The sequence below is a fragment of the Agelaius phoeniceus genome, chromosome 3 (assembly GCF_051311805.1).
Source record: "Agelaius phoeniceus isolate bAgePho1 chromosome 3, bAgePho1.hap1, whole genome shotgun sequence".
Classification (NCBI taxonomy): Eukaryota; Metazoa; Chordata; class Aves; order Passeriformes; family Icteridae; genus Agelaius; species Agelaius phoeniceus.
This window is the reverse complement of record NC_135267.1, coordinates 62,566,483-62,580,789: the sequence shown is the minus strand read 5'-3', so window position 1 is coordinate 62,580,789 and position 14,307 is coordinate 62,566,483. Positions and strand designations below refer to the sequence as shown.

The window sequence follows — 14,307 nt, the reverse complement described above, 5'->3', positions numbered from 1 at the left end:
TACTCTGGACCATGTTCTTTTTTGTTAAAGATCTGCATATTTTTTAGTGCTTGTCTTGTGCTGGGAGAATGTAACATTACCCTTTGCTTGGGTAAGAGGCACAGTGCTGGGGGGTGGCTGGTCTGGCATGTTTTGCCAAACTGAGCAGTTTGTCAGTTGTGCTTTTGGATTTTGCAGCAGTGTCTTCTAAAGTGTGTACAGACATCAGTTTGAGGGCCAGCAGCTCTGTGGCTGAGCATTCATGTCTGCTTCCCATCAGGAATTGGACGCTTTTATGCTTCCTGGTGTCACATTAATTGAGAGTAGTGTCTTTGGGTAAGTTCTCAGGTCTCAAAGTACTCTTTTAATGCCATCTGGTGGCTCAGCTGCAGGTGTGGCAGGCAGGTTGTGTGTGAGTTGTCTGAGGAGATGATGTTTCATCTGCATTGTGGCATCCAAGAGGAAATGGTGAGATGGGAAGGGAAGGCTAAAAGGGGTTGGTCAGTCCTCTTGCCCTTGCTGTCCAGCAGTCTGGTGTAACTGTGTTGGTGTTTCTAGCAGCAACAGCAACCAAGTATTCAATTGCTGTGATTACAGTGCTGTGAACTGGCTTCTGCTGAGATTTGTGCTTCCTGGTGCCAGCCAGAGTAGCTGGCTGGAAATGAGAAATTTTCCATCTGGTGAAAATCCCAATTCTGGATGAAAAGGGAAAAGCAAAAATGTTCTGTCAGAGTGAAAATTCTAACCAATGTTTTGGTTCTCTTTCTTTTGTTTGTTTCAGTGATAACTTCCCTAAAAAAAGCTGAATCAGGCAGTTGCTTTACCAAGGAGAGCCACTTACCCACCCCAAACACGACTTCAGCAGAGCCACCAGGGTGCCTACTGCAACTTGAAGCTGCAGGACTGCAGCCATGGGCAAGCTCACGTGTGGTGTCTTGCCAAAGCCTCACATACTAAAGGCAGACACTTGTAGACTTGTGTCTGGTAAATCATACCTGGTTTCACAGCTGCCATCAGCAATTTTTGCCAAGTGCTGGCTTCATGACCGAAAGAATGTCACAGGATAACCACTCCCTACAATCCATTATATGCCCCTGAAGAGTGACAGCTGTCCCTGAGGACACTGATTTCCATTGATTATGTCCCAATGAGGATGGGCAGCAGAGCTGTGCTGTGAGTTTCCTGGTTGTGGACATCAGGTACTAAGGGGCATGGTGGGGCCTGGCTTAATCCCAAATGAAAAGGAAAGAGTCACTGCCTCCTGCAGTCTGAGTTTTCCATAGTGATTTCCCAAACATGGAGCAAGTCTGGCTCTGCTTTGCTTCCTCTGACCATTGAAACTAGAACCAGATCACAAGCAGGTCACAAGCTCCTGCCTCTGAGAAAACACTTGGCTGCGACTTTGGGCACCAGTGTGGAAGGTAATTTATTGAGACAGGAGATTCCTCATTCTGTGCTGTAACCTTTTCAGCTGGACTGTCTGTCCCCTTGCCTTGATTTGCTGCGACTGAGCAATATCTCCTGTCACTGATAGCATAAACCAGCGAGCTGCCGGGATTCATCCTTCAGTGGGCAGCTTGCCACAGACACAGACATAAGATAGAATGCTAAAGGCCACATCCGTCTCTTATTCAAGGAGAGTAATAAAGCAGATTTTATTTGACTTGTATAAATCCAGTTTAATTGGCTTTCCTGCTAACACTTTCATTAACATGTAAATTAGCTGTCCTAGAGCTGTTAATTATCTTTGCAGAAAATGTTGGATGTGATCATATACCGTACTCTTTCTTTTTTATTGCTAATGTTTTATACTGAGATGTGCCCATAAATATTCACTGTATTTTTTAAGAGGAGGACCAAGAGGCAAAGGCTTTGTGTCATCTTGTAGGGAAATGAGTATCTTATATTATTCACCAGCCTGCAACCACGTTAGGCTGACACTCACAGGAGAAGCTAAGCACTGGGCTTTATGGGCTTGGCCTTTGAAGGGTCGGGGGATTTTTTTTTAAGTGTTTGGCAAATGAGAGAGCAGAGGAGGATGACAGGTGCTCAAAGGCAGCATCCTCTCTTACAGGATCTCTTGTGTTCAAAATCTGGCAGTGGCAGAGAAACAGGTAGGCATTGTGAGGAAGAAAATGGCTGCATTCCCAGTGTTTGGGAAGCTCAGAACAAGCTAATTAATTTTCCTGTAGAAAAAGGAAAAAAACCTTAACTTTTTAAATGCATCTCAAAAATTTTTTTGAAAATTAGTTGTTTTTTCAGCTTCGCCACCTGCTTAAAAATGTTCTCTTTCCTTTATTAATGAAAGATCTTGATGCTTCTCTTAACAAGTTACCATGACAAGTTGCAATCTGGTTATTAACTGTCTGCTTTGCACAAATGGCATCCATCATGCACAGTTCTACCCCACAGGCAAGGCAGAAAGAACCAGCTCGCTCCTCATCTGCGCTGTGGAAACAGAAGACCGACATGGCATTTGCTTGTGAAGAGAGTGAGAACAGGGACACAACTCCTGAATTGCTGAACTGCCTTTAGCATAAGACATGCCCATGCCAATACCTGTGGCATCAGCTGGTCTCAACCATTCCCATATTTCCTCGGGATCTGCACAGAAAATGCACAAGCAGCCTATAGCATCTCTTTGCAGTGAAACAGCATTGGAAAACTATAGTCCCTTTTCAAAGTGTGCTGTTGGTCATGGGCTTGGAAACAAAAACCAGGGTGAGGTTTGGAAACTTGCAGCAGAGCAGTACCAGTGTTACTGCTGTTGTTATACTGGTGTACATTCCTCCTTGAGATGTTTGTTCCAGAATAACTGGCAGACGAATCTTCGAAGTAAGGATGCTTTATTTCAAACAGCAGAAATTGATTAAAATATATATTCCAAAGGAAAATGTTGGGGTTTTTTAAATGTCTTTTTTCCATACATCATTACATGTTCTTACATATAATTTGTACCTGAAATGAAATAAAACATCTTAAGATGGATTAATAAAAAGAAATAACTTAGAATAAGGAAGTTTTCAAATGAGCTGTAGGTAATGTTAGGTTGTATGTACTTTATATACTTCCCTCCAGGGGCCGTATCTTTAAATGTGAAAATGAAATGTAGCATGGACAGATGATCATTAAATATAAAAAAGATTTTTTCTTAAAATTTTGCATCATAATTATGATTTCTTTTGGAACACTAAGGGAGTAAAATTTTACAACTCTAAATCAGTATTTGTTTTCATTAAGGTATTTTTGTTTTGTTCTAAGACGAGCAGTTTGTTGAACCCGTCTGCTACTGCACTGCTGTCTTCATCATCACTAAATGTCACCCAGTGACTGAAATCTTTCACATTGGGGTGATTTAAATTTTCTGAAGTGTGTGCTGGAGAAGTAGCTGACGGTGCCTGTGTGGAAAGAGGGAAGGGAGAATGAATGTCCAGGTCCAGAAGATTAGTGTTCTCTGGAAAGGAGCTGGTATCCAGTCGTTGTGGATGCTGGCCTGCTGCTGCAGAAGGGCCCTGGAGCTTCCCCATCAGTTCTGCAGCACTGGGTGCCAAGGGCTGAGTTGTGCTGTTTGCGGGGCCCGCAGAGGCTGTGGGAGCTGAGCGAGCAGGGCCATGAGTCTGGAGGCAGGAGCCAGGGTTGTTGTTGTTGTTGGAGTTGAACAGTGACCCACTAAAAAGGGAGCTGTCACTGCTCTGGAGAACTTGGAGATGAAAAGCTGCAGGAGCCGACTTCTTCCTTCGTGGTGGCACCTTTGGGGCAAAGGGAGCGTTCTGGGGAGGCAGTACAATGGCCTCAGCTGTGCTTGCTGACAGGGGCTGCCTTTCACTGCTCCCCCTGCTCTCTTGAGGCTTCCCAGCTTGTGTTCTGGGTTTAGGGACTGGAGTGATCTTGGTTGGTCTAAGAATAGCTCCAGCTTCTAGATGGGGCTCTAGCAAGCCAAAAGGAGACTGTGCTGTCTGTTGGTCGAATTGGTCTTCTGGAGACATGGCCTGAGGAGGAAATGGAAGAAGAAATGTGAGAACAAAAAGGGACCTTAAACTCTGAGTCACTACTGGTGCAAGTCTAATTGACAGCATTACTAAGAAAAGCTGACAGTCCTGGAAGAAAAAGAAAGCACTACAACGAGGAGGCTTGACAGCACAGTGCTCCACTGTACCTGCTGGGCTCTGGGCTCATGCATTGCACCTTGCACTCACCTTCAGAGAGCTAGTGAAGGACCAGGACCCTACAGCCTGTTTAGTCACAGCTCTTTCTGACCATGTCCCTTTTCAGGTCAGAATTTTTGCTCTGGGCCAAATTAACACAGTTTTGAGGAGTTATTTATTTGTTCCATCTCTCTGCTGACTATTATTACTTAAGCAAGATTGCATAGGGAGGCCTATGCCTTTAGGTGTAGCCTATTTGGATAGATAAGGTTTGAAGGAGAATTAGCTTAAGCTAACCCAATAAATGCATTAAGGGCTGTGTCGTGTCTTACTGATGCTGGCAACTGAAGATAAAAATAAGATCTCAAAGTCCAGTCTACCATACATCCACCATTTAAAAGTATATAAATAACAAGCCCAGCTCAGCCTAGGAAGGCAAGGACTGCTTCAGATTTCTCACACTCTGTGTGACTGAATGAAAGCATTTAAATTCTTTATTACTCTTGCATAGTATTAAAAGATAATGTACAGGCTTTTTAATGCAGGCAAAATATTTAGTCAGTATCTCATGCTGGACATATCCCTTGCCACTTCTTCCTATGTGCTGTTAAGTTGCCTGCATTTGACTGGTAGAGGGGGATTAGGTAGAGGTTTTCAAGTACACAACTCCCATCTGACCTCCCTCAGATGGAGGAAGGAGTGGAATTCCAGGGCAGTCAACCTGAAATAGATCTATTCCTCCAGAAGCTCCCACATAACTAACACCAAAATAGCAATCCCTCTCAGCACCTTTCAAGAGTGACTTGGGAATGGTGACAACCTAAACAAAACAAACTGACCATCCTCGGCATAGACTGTGCTGTCTGGGTTGGGTTTTTTGGTGAATCTGCTAAGGAAAGAGAGCACAAAGTCCATTATAGAGAAGGGGTGAAAGCCTTTACCAAAGGAAGGTAAGGCAGGAGTCCTAACAATTTAGAAGAGATTAGCAGCAATTCTGTCAAAGGAAGAATATAAAATGCTATATTTGTCTTTCCTCTTGTGCTCAAACTGCTTTACAAATTAGATAATCATTTTAGCAGCTCTAGAGGTGAACTATTGTCTCCATTGTAGAGACCTGACATACATTAAAACCTGAACACCTACAGCTTTGTATTTTTGAGAACATGAGCTCTTGAGTAGACTCCAGAATTCAAACTGAAAGGCTGAATCCCATTACAAGGTGTGTAAGAAAAGCAAGAAAGGACACAGGACACAGAACTGATGAAGAAGCTGCCTCAAATCCTTACAGAGCAGACCACTCATGGTCAAAATTAGAGACTGATAATTAACAAATGAGTCTTAAATCCTGACAAGGTTTAGACAAACCAGAAGAACAACAAGAGAATGGACTGACAAATAGAAAAGCTGCATATGGCTCTCTTTCCAATCTTTCTTGCATTTTTATGCCTTTGTGACTGTAATACACAAAATTATTCCAGCACCTGCTGACTTGACAGGACTTCCTGCAAAAAACAACCAGCCATTCACACTGGTTCCAACCTCAATCATTCACACTGTGTAATGCAGGCTGGGTGCATTTTGCTGCAACTCTCTTACATTTTCCCCCTTGGCTCCTGTCCTTTGCAGGGGCACTGGCTTCTTTGGAGTTGGAACTTTGGGTGGTGGACGATGAGGCACAGGCACTGCTCCTGAAGTTGACTTTGTGATGCTGGGAAGAGCCTCAGGTTTGCAGGAAGTTTGGTTTCTGGCTGGAACAGGCTTTACTGCATCTTCCTGTACTCCTGAAATGCAAAAGCAAATATGGCATCTTGGCCTGATCAGAACATAGATTCAAGATAATTTCTTTCACAACCACGTCTCCCAAAATGTTCATGCCTATAGGGCCAACTCAGGCCAAGAAGGTAGGTTTTGGAACTAAGCACAGACCTTTGCAATCCTGTAACATCTGTAAGAGGCTGTTAGAGGAAAACTTCCCTGTCTGAAATAATTTCTTGCCAAACCAGCAGTGCTGTGCCACCATTTGGCCAGGTGGACAAAACACTGGCTGGGGGTTCAGGAGTACTGGGCTCAAGCTCTGAGTGTCCTTTTGCCATTATCTGGAAAACCAAGTTAATGATACCAAGTGCATCTTGTAGAGTGTTTTAGAAAGAACTGTAAATGCCAACTGGTGGTACTGTACAAGGGACTGGAAGTGATGCTGACCAGACTAGTTTTCTTACCCATACCAAGTGAATCTGAATTTCAAAATAAATGGAGAATAAATCTGATTTCAAAATGAAATGAACAGCACTGAGGAACAAGCATCAAGATGCCTTTTTGATATTTCTGAATAAATGGGATTATTGCAGATTGTATTCATTCTAGGTATAAATGAAGAGGGGTGGTTTTCTCCTAAACTGAGAGCCTTGCAAACTCAGGTAGCCATTTTCATTCATACAGCATCAGCAGAAAGACTGCATGCAACCCTGGGGGGTACATTCACAGTACCTAAGGTAGTTTTGTGCCCTAACTTGCTCTTGCAAGAAGCTCTCTTCTCCAGGGACTACACAGAGATCCTAAACACAGAGTAGCCTTTTAGCTTAGCTATTCAAGCTGAAGTAGTGCAAGCTTTTATCTAGGTTACAGCTGTACTTGCTGTCCAAATGTGAACAGAATCCAGGTTATTCCTCCTAGAGCTGCATTTGCTCTGTAGTTCTGCTTGGAATAGTGAGCATTCAGTAAATAGAGCAGCAAATACCCTTTATGCAACTCTGAGCTAAAACAGGCACCACCAGTTTAGTAAAACTCCATCTTTATATTTTAATTCTTCTGACTAAATCTGGGCATAAATAACCCAAGGTTTTACTAGTAGCAGTTTCTACAACAAAATATAAAATTTTAATAATTTTGAAAAAAGGTTAATATTATCAGAACTGACAGAGAATACCACATGCAATTTTGCAAGAATGTATTCAGGTGAAATTCCGAATAGGAACATGTGCATCTGGGCCATGGTGAGATGAATACACCTATATTTTTCTTTATTTAAAGATTTTTAGAAGTCAGATATAAAGCTGTGCTTACCTCCTTTGGCCTCCATAAGACATCTAATAGCTTCTTCTGCTTCCTCCGCTGTGGTGGTTTTGATCTGCTTGACATTGTAAGGTTTGCTTATTCCAGTCCGGACTTTGGGCTTTAAAAAAAAAAAAAAAAAGGAGAAAATCATCTTGAGAAAACTGATTTTTCTTGTACACCTCTAATTTTACAGCTAAGCTCATACACCTGTGAAATTCTGTTCTTGCAAATGGCTATTCAGTGATCTATAAATACTAAAGAAATGGGAATCTTTTAGCAAAGGGTACATCTTTGCTGGCAGCTGACGGAAGGCCAGTGCCTTGAGTGCCACTGCTGGTCCCTCAGCCATCCCTTGTTCAACGCATTAGGCTCCTCATGCAGCGAGACAGGAGTGAGAAGGCATTTCCACATTCTGGTCTTGGTCTCCTCAGGGGGCTAACAGCCTTGCTGGCAGTGGTCAAGACTTTCCCTGCATTCTGGGCACTAGTGTGGCTCACCAAAACAGAGGTGAGAAAAGAATTAAACCATATGATGATAGTGTTAAAAATTCAGGTTAGCATCTGTCAGAAAGCAGCAACAATGCCCTTGTCTTACACCACTCATTCTCTTTCCCCCTCTTTGGCCTTCCTAACTCCTGTTCATTTATTAATGTTTTTGTGCTGCCTAACAAGCCTACAGTTTAGTATTACAGTACAGGAAGTTATCTTGGCATTTTCAGCTCAGACATGTGATGGACTTCCTTCCTGGTATGACAGGTGCATCCTGTACATGATTCTCAGTGTGGATGGGAGGGAACAGGCCAGTGCCAAGGGGCCAGGCTGGGCAGGAGGACTCACTGGCTGCTGAGGGGCTCCGGGAAGCAGCTTTGCTGTTGCCAGGATGGAGCAGGTGGGATGGCTTCCTGGAGAGAGGGAACCATCTGAGGGGGACTTTTTGCCTGATGTTCCAGCTGGAAGAGGAATAAAAAATGGCTTATTACATTCAAGAGCCAGTACAAAATTTTATCTGCAATGGAGCAAAACCAATGTGCATTCCATCACCCTCTCAAAATCTTGAACTGTTTTAGGAAGCAGTTTCGTAGTTAGTCTTTTTAATTTAATTAATTAGATAACCTCAGCTGAGCATTAACATTGCATTCTAGGCACAGAAATACACATAGCAATGTTGGCACTTCTATGCAACAGACTCAAAAATGAATGGGAATAATCCTAAAAAACTCATCTTCTATCTGGTGAGCATCACAGAACTTCTAATTTGAGTCTGGAAAATGTACACAAAAGAGAGACTTTTGGGCTGCAAGAAAAACATGATGTATAGCTTGTCTAATACAGGAGGCAAAGATGATTATGCTCATCTAGCAATCAGCTTTCATCCAGAAGTAGCCATAAAAACAGGAGCAGCACAGCTCTGGATGGCATCTCAGGAGGGCAGAGCTTAGGTAAAAAGCATCACTTCCCCTTGTGCCTCAGTGAAAATCATAATCCACTTTGTATTTCTTTCATAAACACAAGAATTGCTTGGGAAGAAGAAAAGGACAAAAACTATTCAGAATAAGTATTTTGTCAAAGGTTTTTAAAATTCTGATTATAATCAATTCAGAATCCAAAAAACTGCAAGAAAGCACTCAGTGACTGCAGAAGTCAGCAGGCATAAATACCAATTATCTTTATTGCCACAAAGTGGCTGCTCAACTTGCTAACCTGAGTGGTGAGCTAGTATGAAACATATTGGCTATTCTATCCTTACTAACTAAAGACATTTCTTTTGTGGAGTGTCTGTCTCCTGAAGACAAACTTCTCCCATTACTAATGGCAGTAATATTCAGGCTGAAACAGGCTGGGAAGCAAGTCCAAGTCCCTCGACAACCTGACATTTCAGAACAAGGTATGACCTTCTTTGTCACCCAGACACGGCAGGCTTAAGCTGTTCAGCTGGGGCCAGCACCACATTAAAGAGAGTTCAACTCACCGGGAGGGGGAGGCCTCTGTGGTGGCTGGAGTGGCCGAGGCCGGGTAGGAATGGACAGAGACCTGCTGGGAATGCGGCGGCTGCGTTCCCCGCTTGCCTCCAACTCCCGCTTCAAATCAGCAAGGTCTGCATCATCTAGGGACATTTAGGAAGTGTCTGTGTTAGGTACACACTGGGTGAGGCACACCAGATCTGAGAGATCAGGAGAGAGGTGACCATGAGTGGCAAGCCTTGGCCAGGTCTCTCAGCAACACGACAGCTCCATTCACATTTTTTGCTCTCCCCCAGTGTCTGCCTGCTCCCACTGCAGGAAACATCTACCCTTTTGTCAAATGCTTCTTTCTCTCTCTCTCCCTCCTTTTCCACCATTTATTAGCTGTTTGCACCAACACAAAGAATGCCTGCACCTCATTCCAGGGTTATTGGGCACCTTGTTAGATTCTGAGATTTTCACAGCCAGAATTAGTGGCAACCTGCACCCATTCAAACTGTCATGGCTAGTCATGGTGAATTCTTTGCTTTCCATCCCAAACACAGGAATTCCATTTGAGGATCAGGCACCTCTTCTTGCACAGGAGAACTGTTTTTATACCAGAGAAAAATCTGTCTGAACAGTTCAATCATGACATCTCTGCTTTCCAGCAACATCTCCTAAAAGGTACAGCTGCCTCAATCTGATGGCTCTTGGCTGCACCTTACATCACTAACTAATTACTCAGTCTTTCATCCCACCTAAGCCTTTCTGACAGCTGGAGAGGGGTGAAGTATGGATTGCTTTATTCTTCCCCATCTGCTATGGTGTAGACTTTCATTTCAGCCCTCTCACCCTGCACCCAGCTATGCAGCTCTTGTTCTTTAGAGCTCCAAGATCCACTGGGTTTAGTTTTCCCCTGTGTTTTGGAGAGATGGGGAAGGAATTATGCAGCAGCAGTCTCTTACACTTCAGGCATTTGTAAACAAATTCTTGTTTTTCGGAAAGCTGTGCTCTGCAGGGGATCACGAGCTGCCTTACAGCTTCCTGCTCCCACTCAGCAGCAGATGGCAGCCACAGAGACAGAGCCTGTGGTCTGCCCAGCCCGCCCTCCCGTGCTCTCTGCATTTTCAGTACTTGTAAGCTGCAGATATGGGCTCATCAGTAGGATCCGAGGAGTCATGCAGGCACCTGGAGGCATGGTTTGAAGTTCTGGCAGTAAAACTGAACACAACAAAAGCCAGCCATTACCACTCAATTCCATCCCTGGAAGGCTGCTGGCAGGGACAGCAGTTTCGTGAAGCTGTGCCCTTCCCTGACCTCGGAAACACAAACATACTATTGTGCCTGTCACTGTTTTCTATCCGTGCCTACCACCAGCTACACAGTCATCATACCTTCAATTAGAAGGTATTCAGGCAGAATTGGGAGCTTATAGAGGAATCTGAAATTGTAGACATTTTAAGATTAATTGAATATATCATATTTTGAGTTATGTGAGACCATGACCCCTCCCTGACCTCCTTCAAACTATACTCCATTACCTCTATTTACTTTGTGATATTTTTTGTGGAGAAGAGTTAGTGTGAGTGACAAGATTCACTGCAATTCTCTGTGGCTTAATGAATCATCACACAATAGGCCAGAGGTGATTTGAGGGCAAGGCACCCTATAATACAAAGTGATTGACTTCACAGAATTTAATAATGACTGATTACTCCTTTACTCAGGGATAGGCTTGTGGGTCTGGCCACACTGAACCCAGCCTATGACCCAAGGTGGGCAAGAAAGCCATAAATCACTCTGTTTGGAAAATCTGTCTGTGTAAGTGTATGAATTTCATTTAATCCTTTTGAACTCTACTTCTGACTCAACCTTTGAGGGTATTAAAAGTTTTCACTTTTATGTCAGAAGACAAAGCACTTCTGAGAGAGTGCAGAATGACAGCTACTGAATCACTGCTGTCACAACCAGGTGTTTAATACATATCCCAGCCTGTCTATGCTTGGCCACTCCAGCACGTCCTGATCACATCCCATTGTAAGACTGGCTTGGCTAGTTCCTGCCTCAGTTTTTATCAGTTTTTTTCTCCACAGCTTTATCTTAGTTTTACCAAGTCACTTCACAATAATGTGCAAACAAGCCAGGTAACTGAGGAAAAAGGTTACACATTCATGAAGTACTTAAAGAATTATTATATGTATATATATTCTATGCACCTTGACTCCTTCAGGAATAAATCAAATGGGAACAAAGGAGAAACTTCAGGCCTCTGAAATAATTTGAACACAGCAACCTCCCAGCTTACAGCTAACTCTTCTGCCACTGTTACTGCTCAAAGGACAGAGTTGAGCCCATCACTGAATCACCAGGATTCTTCTGGTTTGATTTTGCTTTGGCCCTTACCAATAAGAAAATAGCATGCAATTTTTTTGTTGCATGTTCTGGTGCCAAACAACATCAAATGGACAAAAAGATTTAATTTCCTCTGTCTAGAAAAGCATTTTTCAGCTTTCCTGCCTTGCCCTAGCCTAGAGAGAAGGAGAATCATCATGAATTTCATCATTTGTATTGCTGTTATGCCTGAGGACCTCAACTACAGTCACTAACTCAAGGGGAGTTGAACATGAATAGGTATGACAGGAGAACCTAGAATGAAAACATAAACAAACAGGGAAATACATATAACAGGAGAACAAATAACAATCCTTCAGGTCTTACCTTAAGGAAGGTGGATACTTTACCTTTATACAGGCGGGGGGTTTGTCCAGATTTGTTTGAAAGAGCTATGGATGCACAGTGCGTATCTTCTGCTGTGTCTGCTGCTAGGTGTTGACACAGAGCATCCTCTAAATAATCATCTTCATCCTCTATATCACCTGGATTAAAATATTAGATAACAAAGAATTCATGAGAAAATTCATTCTCTGTCTCTCTACACTCCCAATTAATTAATCTATACTATCAGTTAATTTAATAATTTAATATATAGGTTGGGCAAGGTTCTTGCATAACCACGCCATGTGTTTCATTACAGTGTGTCTCTACAGGCAGCTGTATCATACATTGAATTTGCTAACATATAACACTGAATTGACAGGATGATCTAAGTAACATTCTATGCCCAGGCACAGAGTCAGGTCATGGCTTAAATTACAATTGTCTTTTTAAGAAGTGTGGCTTCATTACAAATTAAGGTACCACTGACACCCATACTGTCCTGCACTGACTCTGTGCAACTAAAGTCGGCAAAGCAATTTCTCACTACTTAGCTTAGAAGCATGTTGCTTACCTTCTGACTCATAGTCCAAACTTGAGAAGTCAAAATTTTCTTCCAGAAGGTGGGAGTTTGCCGTGGGGGACATGGGGACAACGCTGTCTCGTTTTCGAGCAATTTCCTCCTGAAGGCCCTTTAGCCAGTCCTTAGTCTTGGGCTGGATCTTCACTGTTCTGCCTCTAACCTAAGCACAGAAAGAACTGTTTCCCTTTGCCAAGAACCTTCAAAAAACAAGAATGCTTGAACAGAATAATCAAGTTCTGTCAGCCTGTTCAGAATCTTCTTACCCCCACAACCAAGTTTTCAGACTGTAAAAATATTCTTGAAAGAAAATGAGCTTCACAGCTCAAAAGCACTGCTGCTGCTTTTGGGAAATACTGGAGAAATAGGTGAAACATCAAATATTGTCAAAACAACACTGGAATAGCACTATTGGCATGAGAGGGTGCTGGTTTTGAGTCAGCAGCTTTGAAACACACAAGAGTTTTGTATCTACTGCTACCTGTAAGGAGACTGACCAGAAAATCTCATATGTGATGTACGTGGAAGGTGTATTTTCAAACACATAGGGACTTCAGCTGCTTATGTGTGTTGCTCTATGACATTTAGGGTGAAATGCAGACAAGCCAGCAGCTTTGACAGGAAAATCAGTTTAAAAGTTCCCAACTCAGATTCCCAGCACCTTCACACACTGTGTGCACACAACTGTGTTTCAGTCTGTGCTTTAAATTACATCAATAGCAGGAGTCAAATTAGAAGATAAAACTGCAAATATGAAAAAAAGAATGAGAGTTAAAATCCATTACTTCAGTATAAAGTTTACAGGGCAGCCACAAACATTTTTTTCAACAGGGGGTCGATGATTTGTAGAGTATGTGTGTGGGAAGGAAAAGCAGGGGATGTAAAGGTAAACTCCTACTGCTAATGCTGGATTTGCCATGGAAGCCAATGAATCATGTTGTTACAGCTTAGCAGAAGGAGCCTATTTGATACTGAAGAAACAAAAAATCTCCGAACCACAATCATGAGGATCCTTTGGCAACAGTATGAAGTCACACAGAATGTCAGGAGAACTGCTTCAAGCAGCCAGAACCATGAACAAGTCCCTGTGTTCTGCACAGGTGTCAGAGGCCAGATCCTAAGCACTGCTTGGGATCTATGAAAAGTCACCTCATGCCATCCTGAAGCTAAAGTACTGCATTAATGGCCTCAGCAGATGTGAAAGTAAAGGACTTCATGAGCACTAACTCTTGAAATAATGTTACTTGATTTAGGTAGAAACTCAAGTATTTCACTCTAAGCAACTACTTTTGAGGAATTTTTTATGAAATTATTATTATAGGTTTGAGAAAGGCTTACTTTGGCACCATCTATATCCATAACACGAAGAGCTGACTTGCTGTCTGCAAATGTCACCAGCATTTGACCTCCACAGATCCTAGAGAAAAAAATGCAGAGGAGAAAAAACATTTTATTTCACCATTGAATAAAATCCTTTGAAGGCTAGCATGATAGAAATCTACCATATAGATCTATATACAGGATATATATGCAATGCTATGCAGTTGGTCTTAGTTGTATTTTCATTCACAATTCTATTTCTTGAGGAGGAACAGGTGGTCTCTAAATCCCAGCTGGGCTCCTTTTCTCTCCAATACTCCCTTGTGTGATCCCAGCACCCTGCCCTTTTCTGGATCACCCCTGGAACAGCAGGACAAACATCTCAGTAGCTGTTGGCAGGATACCCAGTCCAATAGCTACAATCCCTCAGGACTAACTTCTGTGGTTCTGCATAGCCTACACCTCAGATGACATGTGATGTTCCCAGAGTAGTATTCTACCAAGATCTAAAGCAATTAAAAACAAAATAAACCAAGAACAATCCACCAAAACATGTTCTTTTCTTGCTCCTT

At 42.6% G+C, this 14,307-nt stretch overlaps 1 protein-coding gene across 3 annotated transcripts in view; it reads right to left on the bottom strand.

Annotated features, from left to right (window-relative positions):
• Positions 1-2,808: 2,808 nt before the first annotated feature.
• The window catches only part of SYNJ2 (synaptojanin 2), a 64,797-nt gene continuing 53,298 nt past the window's right edge, over positions 2,809-14,307 (bottom strand). For 2 of the 3 annotated variants that reach the window (XM_077175426.1, XM_054628591.2), the window contains 8 exons: positions 13,754-13,832; positions 12,410-12,578; positions 11,862-11,996; positions 9,147-9,281; positions 8,015-8,127; positions 7,188-7,296; positions 5,721-5,905; positions 2,809-3,968 (listed from right to left, as the gene is read on the bottom strand). In XM_077175426.1, the coding sequence (XP_077031541.1) occupies positions 3,186-3,968; positions 5,721-5,905; positions 7,188-7,296; positions 8,015-8,127; positions 9,147-9,281; positions 11,862-11,996; positions 12,410-12,578; positions 13,754-13,832 (1,708 nt within the window). In that variant the 3' untranslated portion in view covers positions 2,809-3,185. The remainder of the gene's footprint in view (positions 3,969-5,720; positions 5,906-7,187; positions 7,297-8,014; positions 8,128-9,146; positions 9,282-11,861; positions 11,997-12,409; positions 12,579-13,753; positions 13,833-14,307) is intronic. The other variant, XM_077175425.1, reaches the window with a different exon arrangement.